Below are 17,482 nucleotides of genomic sequence, written 5' to 3'. Positions count from 1 at the left end.
GTGAGCTGCCTTGCTGTTTACTACCTGTAGTGTGTTAGTGTTAAATATTAGCGTTCCTGTGCAATGTCATATATATATATGAGACCTAAACACATTCATTTGTCATGTTAATGGTACAAATATCTAAACATTCTTAAATCAAGATACTTGAGGTCTTATTTTCTGAATAATATATTAAATTTAAGTGAGTTTATGCTTAAAGGAGAACTCCGGTCAATTTTAACATTGAGCTAATTTTTTTGTACATTTGGAGTGCTGTCAGTACAGAGGACAACGACAAAAATCATTGTTGCCTACACCGTGTTATCCTCTTTTTAAAATTTGCACCCTCTTGACTTCAATGGGGCAAGTTTTAAACCTGCTTTTAGGCTCTTAACATCCTTGATGTGTCATTACAAGTGCACAGGTCATGTGAGTGATTCCTTCTGAGTGAACGCGGGTGAATCTGACTGCAGTAGATGTGAAAGATATTAATAAAAATGATGTTTATTCAGCCAGCGCACATACCTGTATTTACATCCTGTTTTCAGTCGAAGTCCACAGTAGTCGATTGTCGAGTTCACGCGCGTGATCATAGGTAACTAAACCTATGCGCGTGAACTCGACAATCGACTACTGTGGACTTCGACTGAAAACAGGATGTAAATACAGGTATGTGCGCTGGCTGAATAAACATCATTTTTATACATTTTAAACTTGCCCCATTGAAGTCAATAGGGTGCAAATTTTAAAAAGAGGATAACACAGTGTAGGCAACACCGATTTTTGTCGTTGTTCTCTGTATTGACAGCACTCCAAATGTACAAAAAAATGAGCTCAATGTTAAAATTCTCCTTTAATAAAACAAGAAATATATCTGCCAGTGGGGTTAGAAAAAAATACACTTAATTCAACGAGGAAACACAATTATGTGACATATATTCTTCTTATTTTAAGCATAAACTAACTTAATTTTGATGTTTTCCGTCTCAAGTAAATGCATCTTGATTTAAGATTTTTAAAATATTTGTAATGGAAAACAAGACAAAAAATACTTTTTTTGCAGTGCAAACTTTACGGTAACAGTAACGGTAACAGAACGTTCGTTCAAAGTGATCTGGTCTTTAATAATGTTCTCAAAAACCTTTGTGCATCATTAGTTTGTTTGACCAAATGCATGGATGTTTTTAGTTTGTTTGCACCTAAATGCAGCATAATTTCGCTGCTGTCTAGGTAGGGTGCTGATTGGGTTTTGTAACAGAGCTCAGTGACCTGATGTGTGCTCTTGCTCCGAGCTCGTGCAGAATCTGACAGCATTGCACGAGTGTCACGGGGGCTCAGCGGAGGTGACACTGCCTAAATGTTTGCAGATGAATCTGGCCGATATTTAATCACTGGGGTCAAGGGTCAACTGAGCATGTCACTGAGCCCGGTGGCCTGTGGGCAGAGCTAAATGGGGCCGGTGAGTGACCCTGTTTAGCTTTAGGGTCAGTGTGGTGAGAATGACCACGCTTGTGCCCGCTGTGTGCCCCGGGGCGGCCGGTGCGAAGGTTTGCAAACAATTACCCAGCGGAGGGGTTGTAGAGACGAGACCCGGGCCGGACCGAGGGGTTCCTCGGGACGGGACGGCTCTCTGGCCCCTAATCAGAACAGAGGTTAACTCGTCCTGGGGGCGTAAGCAGGAAGTAGGTGGCTTTGGGTCGCATGGTTGCGAATCACCTCAGATGAGTGTTCAGGATGGTCGTTGTGCGCATTTGACCTTTCAATTGTTTTTGCATGTTTTACTGACGGACAGGTTAAAAAGTCTGATGTTTGTGCTTATGTTTATGCTCACCAAAGCTGCATTTATTTAAACAAAAATACAGTAAAAATAACAATATTGTGAAATATTATTACAATTCAAAATGGAAAATTTATTCCATTTATTTATTATTTAAATGTAATTTATTCCTGCGATCAAAGCTGAATTTTCAGCATCATTACTCCAGTCTTCAGTGTCACATGATCGTTCAGAAATCATTCTGATATGATGATTTGCTGCTGATTTCTGATTATTATCAATGTTAAAAACAGTCGTGCTGTTCATATTGTACATATTTTTGTGGAAACTGTGATGCATTTTTTAGGATTCTTTGATAAATAGAAAGTTCACATGAGCAGCATTTACATTATACAGGTCTCTGCTGTCACTTTTGATCAATTTCAAAAGAAAACAAAAGTCTTTTAAACGGTAAAAAAGTAAAAGTGATGCTTGTCTTTGCAAACACCACAAAAAAAGTACAACACGCTCACTTTTCCGGGAACTCGCATTTGAGTCAACATGATCTTCAACCTCGGATATTTTCTGCATATTTCGGCGTCTCGTAGCGAGGCTGATTCCGAGATGAGTTTGCAGAGGAAGGTGATACGCCTGCCTCGATGATAAGACTGAAACCCTTTTCAAAGGAAATGTAAATATAGACCTGGTTTTCATCCAGGCACTGTTTTCACGGAATTTCCAGCATGGCCTGAAAACTGGGAAAGGGGGTCCTGAGGCTCGACGGGGCCGGAATACCGCAAACCTCCTGGGAGATTTTTCCTGAGCGCAGGGGTTTGCGCCGCATCGAAGATCACGAAACCGTGGGCCGTCTTTTCATTCCCTCTCAATAACTCAGGTAACAGCTTTTAAAAAGAGGCCCGTCCGGTACATTAGGGGGGGATACAAAAACAAAGACGCAAAAGCTGAAAAAAACGGGAAGAAAAACAGCCTGCTTTTTTGTCAATGGAATAATTTGTCTACGCTGACAAGACAGTCTGCAGGGCCACTTCCCGTGGCTCCGGTTTCAGGCCGTAGATCAGAACGAGCAGAGATAGAGCAGGAGCGGCCAATTAAAACACAAAACACCTCCCTGTGCCTGAACAGAATGATTTTTATGACTGTAATCACTCCCACAACGAGAAGCTTTGCATCCAACATTCAAGATGTTTAAGCAGGGCTAGTAAAAGATGTATGAATTGAAATATCAAACATCCTGTATGTAGACTCTCCTTGATGTTCCGAGGCCTCATTCCCGGTAGATTCCCACTCAGATTCGGCCAGGCGGGGTGATCATGAAGGTAGCGTTTGTTCTTTGCCCTGGTCAGGACCTTCACGGCTGAATGATTGACAGGTGTGAAGGGGGGGGGGGGGCGGGATGCTGAGTGGTCATGATGTGCAGGCGACAGATCTGTTTGTGTAAGAGAACAGCGGGAGAGACACTGGAAAACTGCTAGTGCAACTATGACTTACAACTAGTGATTTGGACAAACTCTTAATGCCAAGTATTATGTTTAGCGTTTACTACTTTACTAAGTGATCAGACGCACCATTTTCAGCAAAAAAATAAATATGTTCATATATACATTTTAAATATATTTCAAAAATGGTCAAAAACATATATATATATATATATATATATATATATATATATATATATATTTTAATTTTTTATTAACTTATATAAAGTTAATAAACACAACCTCATTTGTGTTGATTTTTTTTTTTCAATGTAAATATATTTATATTGTCCAAAATGTATTTTAAACAAATAGATTTAGTGCATTTACATAAAATTGAAATTTTATATTTTAAAATATTTTATATTTTATAGCCATTTGATGGTTTAAAGAAAATATATTTTAAATTTCAGTAAATATATTTTCTTAAACCATGCTGTTCACAACATTTATGTATCTTATACAGTATATTCGACATATATTTGCGCAAGAAAAAATATTTTTTTGCCGTATAGAAAGGTGGGAACTGAGTCTAGAGACAGAGCCGTTAAGCATCCACCTAGCAACAACCCAGAATATCCATGCAACCACATAGCAACACCCTGGCAACCATCAAGAACATCATAGTAACCTCATAGCAACATGCTGTAAACAACTTAGAATGTTCTGTGTGGTTGCAGTTGCTAATGTGTTCTAACAACCACCTAAGAATGTGCTAAAAACTGAATAACAGTTTAGCAACCACATCGCAACACCCTGGCAACCATCAAGAACACCATAGTAACTTCATAGCAACATGCTGTAAACCACCTTAGCAACTGCATAGCAACCAAACAAAACATTCTAGCAACCAAACCAGGAATGTGCTTAAACAGCTAAAGAACACTTTAGCAAACCACATAGCAACACCATGGCAACCATCTAAAATACCATAGTAACTTCATAGCAACATGCTGTAAACCACTCAGAATCCTAGCAACTTCTTAGAAACCACACAGAACATTCTAGCAACCACACAGGAATGTGCTTAAACAGCTAAAAAAAAAACACTTTAGCAAACCACATAGCAACACCCTGGCAACCATCTAGAACAACATAGTAACTTTATAGCAACATGCTGTAAACCACTCAGAATCCTAGCAACTTTTTAGAAACCACACAGAACATTCTAGCAACCACACAGGAATGTGCTTAAACAGCTAAAAAACACTTTAGCAAACCACATAGCAACACCCTGGCAACCATCTAGAACAACATACTAACTTTATAGCAACATGCTGTAAACCACTCAGAATCCTAGCAACTTCTTAGAAACCACACAGAACATTCTAGCAACCACACAGGAATGTGCTTAAACAGCTAAAAAACACTTTAGCAAACCACATAGCAACACCCTGACAACCATCTAAAACAACATAGTAACTTCATAGCAATATGCTGTAAACCACTCAGAATCCTAGCAACTTCTTAGAAACCACACATAACATTCTAGCAACCACACAGGAATGTGCTTAAACAGCTAAAAAACACTTTAGCAAACCACATAGCAACACCCTGACAACCATCTAAAACAACATAGTAACTTCATAGCAACTGTAAACCACTTAGAATACTAGCAACTTCTTAGAAACCACACAGAACATTCTAACAATGACCCAGGAATGAAACTACTGAAGAACACTTTAGCAAGCCACTTAGCAACACCCTGGAAACCATATAGAACACCATAGCAACCACATAGCAACACCCTGGCAACCATCATAGCATCATGGCAGTAAGTTTTGCATGGGAAAGAACCACTTACATTTTATTCAAATATTTTTTTAAACATTACTAAAATTAACTTAGTATCAGCCACCAGTGACTTTAAATTAAATACTGTTTTCATGCAGATCCGTACGATTTCACAGTCGGAGCAATAACTGTAGTGACTAGGGTATTTTGGTGGGATCTGTAGTTCACATGGATTGAGTGCTCTGTTGTGAGGTGTAGCGGGTAACAGGGTGTGCTGGTTTGTTAGCACTGGTAATGTATGTGGTGTGTATGTTCTCATTCCTCCCGCCATATGGAACTGGTCAGCCGCAGCTGAACAAGCCTCACAGGTGCACATGAGTTCGGTGGACGGACCCCTCCAGCCGTCACCCGCTCATGCCTTGTAACCCCGTCCCACAGGTGTTTGTTTAAGGAAGCTTGAGTCGAGCTACACTGAAAATCCCCTTTAATGACGCGGCCCAGCGTAAACATGCCGACCGCTCTGCGTATTTTCCCTACGAATTAAAAATGTGTAAATCCTTCCCGCTAATTGCTGGGCAAATATTTTTGCGGTATTTTTCTAATAGCTCTTATTCATCATGTGTCAGAGAGAGTAAATTACAGTATTTCGCCATTGCCGTAATCTCTGATCTCGGCCCAGTGCTCCTGAAACTCAAAGCATCCGTTTCATTATGATCAGCCTTTTTTTTGTCAGCCGTCTTCCATTTTATTAATCAATGTGGGGCTCTTAAATTGCTTGTAACATTTTTTTGCGTTTACAGCCAAATATGACCTGTTGGGTTTTTCCCGCACGACAGCCGTAGGACTGTAGGGTTACAGTAGTGCAAAAAACTTTGGCAAGTCAAAACTTAGTTTCTACTGGAAATCAGTTGTATCCTTGAACTATTTGCATGATTGTAAAGTCAAACACATGCGTATGTTCACTATTTATCCCCAAAAGTATAGGCAAGTCTGACAAAACCCACAAATAATTATTCATAACTTATAATATTCAAAGGAACGTTTGTTTTTGTCAACAGTTTATATTTTATGGGTAGGATGTAGTCACTTTATTTGAATTATAAATACAATTATATCTAATTTCTATTTAATTTTTTTAGTAAATATTTATTTCATTTTTGTTATAAATATAATTATATTTAATTAACATTTTATTCTTCTTCTTATGTTTTTAATTTATTATAAATACAATTATATTTAATTTCAATTTTATTTTATTATTTTTATTTATTACAAATACAATATTTAATTTTAATTTATATAATTTTGTTAAAATGTTGTATTTCATTTTCATTATAAATACAATTATATTTCATTTTAATTCTATATTATTTTGTTATAATTTTGTATTATACTGTATTTTTATTATAAATGTTTAATTTCAATTTTGTTTCATATTTTTATTTATTTTTATTATAAATATATATAATTTAAATTTTAACATTTTATATTTTTTTATTTTATTGTAAATAGAATTATATTGAATTTAAATTTTATTTTATTATTTAGTTATGTATTATTTTATTATTTATTATAAATACAATTATATTTATTTCAGTTTAATAATTTTATTATAAATTTTTGTTTTTATTTTACTATTATTTATTATTCTCACCGATAAGTCTTTGCAATAGTGTGTGTATGTGTGTGTTTCAAATTCCTTCTCTCGTTTCATCTCTGTCCTCAGCCCACAGTGTGTTGTAATCATGTCGGTCTCCTGATGTGTGTATCTTTGATGCCCACTCAGCGGTCACACGGCGGTAGGTGGCGTCTATAGGGCGGCCTGAGTAAAATCCAGGGAATTTTGGTACTTCATAGGTCATAGTGGTACAAAAAAAAGAGGATTTCCCCTTTTTTCCCAAGCCAAATCTGCCTCTGTCTGTGCCGATATCTCTGTGTTAGTTTAAACATGGCTACCGTAGAGGTTTGTGGTTGGCAGGCTGGCAGGTACTGGACTCCTACAGCCAGCGGAGAGCTGTTGGACAGATTTAATGTCCTCCAGATGAACGATAGAATTGATCTTCCAGTTCTTACCTCATTACAGCTGGGAGACATCCCAGAATTCCTCAGTGTGGCTGGACCGCGGCCACACATTCACTCAGCTGGTTCTGTGAGCTGCCTCGTCAGACCACTTGTGTATGCATATATGTGAAAATGAAGTGACATTGAATTTAAAGCTATTTTAAAGGTTCCTAATTTTGCTTTGGAATCTCGAATAGGTTTACATGCACGCAAGGTCAAAAAACAGTGTCTGAAACGGTTTGATCAAGGATTCAGTCTCTCTAAGCCCCGCCTTTCAGAGAGTCTGCTCTGCTCTGATTGGTCAGAAGGCCCAGTTTGTTGTGATTGGTCGAAAAAACGCCTTTTACATGCACAATAGGAAAAGTAATATTTGAAAAAGCTTAATGGGGCACTTTAAATTTGATATGTATTTATTCATAAAATTATAAAGACATTGTTTATCATCCAATGAGAACAATGGATTTTAGACCTAAAACTCTTGTTAATAGCAGATAACCTCAAAATAGCCAAATATCGGATAATTAATGCAGCCTGGCAGAAATAACTAAAGTAATCTGTTTTCTCTTTCCTCTCAGCATCTGAGCCCAATCTGAAGGTCCGGTCCAGACTGAAGCAGAAGGTTTCTGAGAGAAGAAGTGGACCTATACGCCGCAGAGACGGCAGCGTTCTCGTCACGCCGATGAAAAAACGAACTTTAGAACTAACAGGTGAGCGAACAACAGTTGCTTGAGCTAAACATCCATCGATCTGCATCCTGAAACAGATAAACAGCCCTCCTGTCAGAAAACACAGATCTGCATGATTGATGTTTGATATACAGACCAATGAGCTTCAGCTGTGGGCGGAGCTCACAGTCAGTACTTCCTGTTTTCCTCTTGTCTAGATTCTTCAGCCAATGAGAGCCCTGCAGGTTCTGGACCGAGCTCACCCATTGGCTTGTGCAGCAATGAGAACGGAGCATCATACCGCTCCAGCACCAGCCAAATTGAGGTACCAAAACTTTTTTTGAGATTATATAAAATTAACATTCGAGTACTGCACAAAAAAATTACTTTTAATGGCTTTATTATGACTAACAATACTTCTGGGATGTAATTATTAATAAAAATTTCTGAATATCATTGCATTGGAAAACAAAGTATCAAAGCAAGTGGCAAATCTGCAATCAGATATTGATATATTGATACAGATATCAAAGCTTTTGCTGACATTTCTGAGCCATTTTTGCAGTGCAGTGTTTTTTTGTGAAATGTTTTGCTTGTAATGTGGATTTGTGATGTTTTTCTTTTCTCTCAAAATAATTGCCATTTGCTTTGTTATATTTAATGCAATGTCATTCTTACATTTCCGTAGCAGTGCTCTCTTTAAAGAACAGGTTAATAGCCCTCAGCACACAGAGGCAGCTGTGGAACGGGTTTCATGCACTTGCGTGCAGTTTTGAGCCCATGATTGCTTTTTAAGGAACTGAACCATAAACCCCAAAAACTGAAACTAAATAAAATCCTCCATTAAAGTCCCGTGCCTCATTACTCTTATCAGACTATGAGGTGAATGAGGCGGGCCCCCCGAATGATTGGTTGTTTGGAGCTGAGCGTACACAGACCCGGGACGCTCGTACCATCAGCCTGACAAACAAACACATGGAAACACTGCATTTAAAACCGCATTTGAAGTTCTAAGAAGTTTGAAGGTGTGATTATGTGTGTGTGTGATTATGTGTGCGTATGTGTGTGAGTGTGTGTGTGTGTGTGTGTGTGTGTGTGTGTGATTTATATGTGCGTGTGCTTGTGTGCGTGATCGTGTGTCTGCGTATGTGTGTGTGCGCGCGCGCGCGCGTGTGTGTGTGTGTGTGTGTGTGTGGCAGTGCTGTGCTGAACTAACTGTGACAGCTCTTTTCCGCTGTGGTTTCTGGCTGCGCTGGCGTTTGGGGAAGGGGGTGAGGGGCTCTGGGATGGTGAGGTTTATTTCTCCTGTGAAGTTCTTCCCAAGCATTTCCTCATGGGCAACGGGCCAGCGAACTCTCCTCCTGTAGGCACACACTCTTCTCCTGTAGACACACACTCTCCTCCTGTAGACACACACTCTCCTCCTGTAGACACAGCCTATTGAGTTCATCCTCACACGAGAGACGGCTAAACCTACAGCTGGCCATTAGTGAGGGTGTGTGATCATGAGATTTCACTGCTTCAACTATGACCTAAAGATGACATCACATCATTAACACACACACACTGTTAACTGATATTGACTGACAAGGGGCAGAAGTCAATACCCATAACACTAGAAAACACCTAGCAACACCCTAGCAACTACTACAGAACATTTAGAAAACTCTAGCAACCACTAGAGAACATTTAGAACACTCTAGAAACCTTCCGGAACTGCATAGAAGCACACGAAAACATTCACAACACCCTAGCAAGCACATAGAACACCCTAGCAAGCACATAGAACACCCTAGCAACCACTAGAGAATGTTCAGAACACCCTAACAATCACTAGAGAACATATCCAGAACTGCATAGAAGGAGACTAAAAACCATTCAAAACACCCAATCAAGCACACAGAACACCCTAGCAACACCCTAGCAACCACCAGAAAATATGTAGAACATTCTAGCAACCATCCAGAACTGCGTAGAAGGAGACTAAAAACCATTCACAACACCCTAGCAACCCCTAGGGAATATTCAGAACACCCTAGCAACCAGGTTTTGTCGGATCAGTGTGTTACATCTGATTGAACATCCTGAACCGAAGTTAGAATGTCTGAGAAGTGACGTGCTGTAATCTGGTCGGCGTTGGTCTGTGTCTGTCGGTGCAGTGTGAACTGACCTTTATAGTTGTATGTTAGAATGCATTCTGATTGGGTGTGATGGTGGAATACACACACACACACACCCCTCTGAACGCTTACGAGAGGTTACATCATTGACACTGCAGACTGGTGGTTATGTGACAGCGGTATTGTTTCTCTGTGTGACGCTGCATTATACGAGTTGATGTAACGCAGTCTGTCTGTCTGTCTCCTCCAGCGGTGTCTGTCTCAGAGCGGCGTCCTACAGACGGATGGGTCCCTGTCCCTGTTGAATCTCTACACGTCCCCCTCTCTGCCCAACCTCACGCTGGCTCTGCACCCGGCTCACGCACACCTCTGCGTAAGTTCCTGCGCATCATAGACTCGCATGAACGATGAGGTCAAACCCTGTGAAGATACATAAACATAGACACTGAATTATTCCTCTGGGAACGAACACGTCACAATATTCCTCATTTAAATAATTCCCGTCCAAGGCATATGCAGAATAAAGGGGCGGGGCCTGGTTGAGTTAGTTAGTAGAGAAAAAAATGGATATAAGATAAATATAAAATAAAATTTTTCTTTGTTTTTCTGACCCCATTTACATATTTTTTCTTGTTTTTAGAATAAACTCACTTCATTTTGAGATTTTTTTTTTTGAAAACAAGACTTAATATCTTGTCATTTTCCTTCTTCAGTAAATTTATCTTGATTTAAGATTTTTTTTATATTTGTAATGGAAAACAAGACAAAAATACTGAGGAAGAATATATATATATTGGCCAAGATACAAAAGTATGCAATAAAAGTCAGAGATCTCAAACACTTTTCATCAAATGATTTGCTAGTTCATTTTACACTGTAGCTTTGTGGGTCAACTATTGGCTCATTCAATTTAGAGGAACATCCGAGACACTGTTGATTCTTAAACGAGACAAGCTTTGAAAGAGCAACCTCTGAGAAGCTCGGCTTTCCTCTGGGAATCAACACAAAAGCAGCATCGCCAGCTCTCGTTCTGCTGCGCAACAGATATGAATAGATCTTGCAGAAAGAGCGAGCGACTGTGAGACGGTATTTTTAGGAGACAGTGAGACACAGAGTCGCATCTATTTGCGGAGAAAGCACAAAACACTGTATGAGGAATGTGACGGGTGCATTAGGAGGCAGCGATGGGGACCGATCGCCTTCACAGAGCGCAGAGATCAGCCGTGTTTTGAGAGAGATGTTTGCTGTTTGCTGAAGGTTTAGGTGCAGATCTCATTATCTGCTTTCACTGAGTGCTAGTGTTCAGTCCCGGCTGGATTAATGTACAGCCCCGAGGGCTCGTGACCTCTGACCCCTGGGATCTTTAGCCCTTGGGTAAATACGGCGCTCGGTTTAGGGTTTCAGAGTTTTAGACTTTAGCATCTCGTTCATCACGGGCTGTTAAAAAGCTCAAGAAATTGTGTTCGGAAAGCGCGTAACATGCCAACAAATCAAAACACGGATCACTTTTACCATCCAGACGAGAATACTTTCAACACTTTCACATTTTAAAATAGTTGAATGACTCACGAGGGAGCTCTAAATGCAGCTCGGTAATTACGCGCACCTTGTGGACGCCGCCGACGTGAACGCTGACTGGATGTGTTTTAAAAAGAGCACAGTTATTAATATTTCATATGCATGAGGCATTATGTAAGTCACTCTCATGCTTGAGTGAAAATTTGTCTTTAAATGCAAAAGTGGGGGAATGTTTTATGATTTAGAGCACATGTCGTCTTTGGCTTCCTTAGATGGAGTTTTAAAGACTCTTAATATTCAGTCATATCATTATTATTTGACTGCACTGACACTATCGGATGAACTGAATTAAGGTGAGTTATGACACCTCTGTAGAGCTGCTTATAGGCGACTACATAATTGACCATGAATAATGTCATGTCAAGTCAAGTCATATTTATTTATATAGCGCTTTTTAGCAGCTTTACAGAGATAACAGGATAATAATGCAAAAAATGTTTGTTTCCAGAAGAAAATAGCATCACAGTCCAGCTTAAGTAAGTTCAGTGATGTTTCATTTTTGTTTAAAAAAGTTATTAATATATATATATATATATAGGCCTATATATAGCCGCTCTGGAGTAAACCTTGATGTCATCGTCCAGCTCAGTTCAGTTCTTGTATAATAGTGTCAATGCAGGCAGATCAATATTATTGTTGAATATTAAATTAAATGTTAAATTTAATGTCCCCAACTAAGCAAGCCAAGCCAACGGCAACAAAGGCGGAAAAAGGTGACTTTAAAAACGAAAAAATTGTCTTCAATAACACTCTTGCCTTTTTTGTGTGTGCTTTGATCCGTAGCATCTTTACTAAACTAAAAGTTTGCATCATCGATTCTATTACTGTGAAGCTGCTTTGAAACAATCTGGGCTGCGTTTCTCAAACGCATCGTGAGCTAAGTTGATCGTAGAGCCCATCGGTTGCAATGGTTCTACAACTACTTACAATGCTTTTGAGAAACGCAGCGCTGTGTTTAGCGCTAGAGAAACAAAGGTGAGGTGATTTGACCTGGAAGATGACTAGCGTTTGCCTGATCTCTCCTCTGTTAGACGGGAACGGCGCTGAAGGACCGGAGCACAGAAGGTCTGGCCGCGTGTCCCGTCTCGCTGGAGTCTAAAGTGAGCAACGGACAGCAAGCGCTCCTGCAACACCTGCTTCTGAAGGAGCAGAGACAGCAGAGGATGATCTCGCCTGGTGAGCAGATCTTACAGAACAGCAGACATCCCTTAACTATATAGACTTAAAAAATATATATATATTATAATAAAATGGCAAAAACACAACAAAATCACTAAAGCTACACTGTGTCATTTTTTAAGTTGATTCTTAGCAAAAAACACTTTGTTCTTTCAAAATATATGTGCTCATTAATGTGTAATTACTTCTACCAACTAATCAAGTATTCTCGTAAGTGTAGAATCTGCCATTTAGAAAACGTAAGAGCGAGTCGCTCGAATGGGGGCAGCCATGTTGCGCCTCCATCTTGAAAATACAGTAGCCAAAGATGGACATACCTGGAAATTCAAGCTTCGCCTTTCGCGTTTTACACTCAGTGGCGCCGTGACGAATGCGGGGGGGAGATTACTCGCGACTGCCGGCAGGTTTGAAGTAATACGGCCACCGTAGGAGTTAAAACGCCCTCGGAATGGGAGGAGCTAGAAAGTAATATTCAGTTGGTAGTCATAAACAATTTCACCGCTAGATGGGAGAAAATCCTACACAGCGTAGCTTTAAAGTCCCCCTGTGGTGAAAATCAAGTTTTAATGTTGTTTATGTGTCTATGTGGTGTTTTTAATATGCCTTAAGACAAACCATGTGTAAATTCATAAGTCGACAAACTACCTTGTAACCAATCAGATCAACGTGTGATCGTCAACCAGTGGATCTCTGAGTGAGTGAGTGAGTGGAGGCGGGGCTCATTTGCATATTCATAGAACTGCGTATACTAAATGAGGCAAGGGTGTCGAGTTACACTCTCAGAAAAAAAGGTACAAAAGCTGTCACTGTGGCGGTACCTTTTCAAAAGGTACATCTTTGTACCTAAAGAGTGCATATAAGTCCCTCAAAGGTACATATTGGTACCAAACGTGTACATATTAGTACTTAAATGGTACATATTAGAACCCTTTTGAAGGGTACTGTCCCAGTGACAGCTTTTGTAACTTTTTTTCTGCGAGTGAATACATTCAAGCTATTTTAAGGAAAAAAACGTTTAAATATGTCATTTTGGTGATCAAAGATGAGTTTCAAGGGATACAATGATTGACTACAGGGGGACTTTTATAGTTCTTGCGTTTTTTTTAAAGTTGAACTCATTTTTAACTTGAGAGACGCTGCTAAAAATGCAAACGCAACGGTTAAAGGCGTCCGTCTAGCGCGTTTACATTGAAACACATGTGTGGCTCATGTTTGATTTCTGTCTGTCCAGTCACAGGCAGCGTCCCCGTGCTGTCCTCGTCTCCTCTGGCGATGAAGGAGCGTGCGCCGGCGAGCGCTCGCGTCAGGTTACCCCGACACCGACCCCTGAACCGCACGCAGTCGGCACCGCTGCCACAGAGCACTCTGGCCCAACTCGTGCTGCAGCAGCAACACCACAACTTCGTGGAGAAGCAGAAACAGTTTCACCAACAGGTTCACATCAGCCAGGTAACTTCACAAGACACCCAAGAATAATGCCTCAAACCCCACAGTAAAAGCTTTCTACAGTAAACACTCCACATGCGTGAGAAACTTTACATTTCTGTACATATTTTCACATGGACTCAAATAAATGGGAAGTATAGTCTTGATTTCCATAGCGCTTTATACAATAAAGATTGTTTCAAAGCAGCTTCACACTAATAAACAGAAAAAAAAAAAAAAAATCACTCTTATGAATGTTATTAAATGCTTATTAGAAGCTCTAATATAGTTATCATTCAGCTTGAGTCGGTTCAGTGTTGATTTAGTTTAGGTCAATAACAGTGTAAAGTTCATTAATTATGAAACAAGTTCATTTTAGCTATAAAGCTCAATAACAACATGTTGATGTTGCAAAAACTGGTCAGTTATAAACTATAAAGCAGCTCTACAGAAGACAATATTGTCATCATCCTCTCCATTCAGTTCTGTCTGATCATGTCAGTGCGGTCAAATCAATAATATGACTGAATATGAAGAGTCTTTTAAACTCTGCTGATTGAGGGTCATTTAACGGACAGTACATCGTCAAAACAACAGCACTGTCATGATTTATCACTTTGTAATAGATTAACAGGATCTTAAATATACCAAAAAAAGACTTCAGTGTTTTGTTTGAAATGTTTGAAATGAAGTTGAGGTTTTCTTCAGCTATATAGATAGATGGAGTTATGTTACATAAATGTGTCTTTCAGAGCTGGTGAAGGACTGCAGCATTTTCACAAGATTCCAGAGTGTCATCTGGAGTGTGTGTGTGAGAGTGTGTGCGTGTGTAAGTGCGCGTGTCTGTGTGTGTGTGAGACCCTGCAGTGTGTCAGTGTTCCTATTAAGAGTTTTAAGGGTCCTTTTCTCTTAAATGACTGTGTAAATGGAGCTGACTGATGCCTCGTTGAGACAGGAAGTGAGTTAATACAAGGAGAGGAAGTGAGTAAATCCCAGCAGGATGTTTTACTGCAGCTGCTTTTAACTCATTTAACATTCAGACAGTCAAACATTCAAGATTTTTTATTATAATTATTTATTTATGTATTTATTTTTGTATTTTATTTTATTTTGGAAAATTGTCTGTAATTCAGTAATGAAAACAGCATATTTTGCAAAGCTGGGTAGTAAAACAAAAAAAAAAGCTTTATTTTTACCCCAGTAATACACCCAGTTCTTTATTTTAGTCTTTCTTTCATTTCCTGAAGGCCTAGGAGAGGATTTTGCAGGCAGACGCTGGCGGCACTTTAACACACATGTATCCGCGTATATAATTTAGCCACTTTTCATTTTACACAAAACTTTTACAGCTGCTATTTTTTGGGGGTGGTATTATTTTACCCTTTTACAGCAGGACTGAAGCCAGACCGGGCGGCGTGTTCGGCGAGCGGCAGAAGACTGAGTTTATGACGCCTCTGACCACATTTACAAGAAGATATCAAAAAGAATGAAAGAGCATGTTAATGTGTAACTTCTGATTATGATGACACATAACTGAACTCAGTGCTGGAATAGCAATTCCAGAAAAGTACTTTTCCAAATTATTTTCTCAAACAGTTAGAAAATCTGGAAAAAATGATACAAAACTGTGTATCTAAAGTCTTGAATGTTGAACTACTCATCCCATGATGCTTTGCGAAGGATGTAATTGAATCAGCATTATAAAACTCCTGTTTCTCTCTCATGTGTTTTCCTGTAGGCTCTGTCTCAGTCCATCGAGCAGCTGAGGAACTCCAGCACTCATCTGGAGGAGGAGGAGGACGAGGAAGAGCACAGAGAGCCAGAGATCGCATCGCCCCCTGCTGGAGTCATCCACAGCCGCAGCTTCAGACACACACACGCCGAGTCCAGAGTGATCCGGCTGAAAACTGAGCCCGAGGATGGAGAGATCGAGGAAGGGAGAGATGCAGGTGAAGAACAGAAGGAGATTTCAGCTCAGCTGAAACGAAGCGACGCCGAACGCAGTCTTGAAAATATGACGGAAACTGATGTTTGAAAAAAAAGAAGAAGAAAGAAATGAAGAAAGAAAGGGCTGAATCTCATGAATATTGTTCATATGTCCAGGTCATATTTAAAAAAAAAAAAACTAACTGATTTCTTTTTGCTTAAAGAAAATAAAGCCTTAAGATTTTTCATTGTGACTTATTTTTAAAATAAATTTTTTTTAACTTATTTAAAACTATTATATATTTTTTGCTTTGTGACAATTGTTTTTAAAAGTACAATTTTGTAACTTAAGTGAAACTTTTTTTTAATTTTTTTTTGTGCAAATTGATTTTAAAATTACATTTTTACTAAGAAGTTACTGTAATACAGTAAAAAAAAAAGATTTAAGCATACATTAAAGGCAGATATTTAGAACAAATCCTGCATGATGCAAAAAATACTATAATGTACCATCAGTTTTGCATTACATTAATGAATATTTGGCAGCGATGGCTTTGCAAAAACATTTTAAATGAGGTTCCACTTACTTTAAGCAAAATGTCATTTCTTTTGAGTGTGGGGTGAAATGTGACCTGGACATTTTTGAATTGAGGTTCAACCAAAGGAAAAGAGAGATAGTAAGTGATAAGAAAGAATCAAAGTGAAGTCCGATACTGAACAGAAAGAGAAAGTCCGCAGGCACGAGACTGAAATGTGCTCGTCTGTGTTCTGTGCGTCCGGGATGTTCCTCATGGAAACGCTCACTCAGTCGGAGTTGGCCCTGTTAGTGTGACACTGTATGTGACCTCTGACCTCTGTCTCTGCTGTGATCTTCCTTCTCGGTGGTTGTTGTTGTTGTTGTTGTGTGTGAAGCTAAATAAAGAAAAGCAATGACCACAGAGCTTCATTTGCCCCCCACATTAAAGCAACAGTAGCACAGCAGCTGTGTTTCCAGCCGGCCTCGTGTGAAGGGTCGTCTGACTAGAGGAAATGATGCGGCCAGCTTTTCTTTTCAGTGTCTTGTCTGAAGGGTGATGCGCAGAAACCGTGATAAATGATGTCTTGAGATCACTGTGTTGTGAAACCGTGTGCCAGTACATACACACACCACGGTTTAGTGAAGGCTAATGAGACTTTCAATTGCCGAAACACGCATTGCTGCGATGGAAACTACTGGGTTTCTCGATTCTGGTCACGATCGCGCCTGATTGAGGCGAAATGCTCCCTGCTGTTGTCTGGAGGCCGGATTCACCAAAATCTTCTTAAGAAAGAAGTTACGAAATTCGTAGGAACGTTCCTAAGTGCAATTGTTGAGAACATGTACGGCGCGCTCATGTGTGCTGAAGTTGCCGAAAATGATGCTGTAATTACACATAAAAAATGAGGTCCCTATTCGACTCGATTTGTGGAATTTCAAATTCAGAAAAAAAGTCACATGATGCATAATCATTACCGATCATTGTTTATCGATTACTGGTGTTACTTTTAGAGAGCTACTCGTGCACATCCTTAGTGGTGTCA

The 17,482-nt window shown here is 39.4% G+C and overlaps 1 protein-coding gene across 4 annotated transcripts in view; it reads left to right on the top strand.

Moving 5' to 3' along the window:
• LOC311299907 (histone deacetylase 9-B) overlaps positions 1-16,041 on the top strand; it is a 34,993-nt gene extending 18,952 nt beyond the window's left edge. For 3 of the 4 annotated variants that reach the window (XM_084423843.1, XM_084423842.1, XM_084423841.1), the window contains 6 exons: positions 7,605-7,736; positions 7,913-8,019; positions 10,065-10,187; positions 12,424-12,568; positions 13,803-14,020; positions 15,735-16,041. In XM_084423843.1, coding sequence (XP_084279969.1) covers positions 7,605-7,736; positions 7,913-8,019; positions 10,065-10,187; positions 12,424-12,568; positions 13,803-14,020; positions 15,735-16,031 — 1,022 coding nt within the window. In that variant the 3' untranslated portion in view covers positions 16,032-16,041. Of the gene's footprint in view, positions 1-7,604; positions 7,737-7,912; positions 8,020-10,064; positions 10,188-12,423; positions 12,569-13,802; positions 14,021-14,748; positions 14,978-15,734 lie in introns of all 4 variants that reach the window. The other variant, XR_014629211.1, reaches the window with a different exon arrangement.
• The last annotated feature ends 1,441 nt before the right edge of the window (positions 16,042-17,482 follow it).

The sequence above is a fragment of the Rutilus rutilus genome (genome assembly GCF_951802725.1).
Source record: "Rutilus rutilus genome assembly, chromosome: 11".
Taxonomy (NCBI): Eukaryota; Metazoa; Chordata; class Actinopteri; order Cypriniformes; family Leuciscidae; genus Rutilus; species Rutilus rutilus.
The sequence above is the reverse complement of the archived record's forward strand: the minus strand, read 5'-3'. Positions and strand labels throughout refer to the sequence as shown.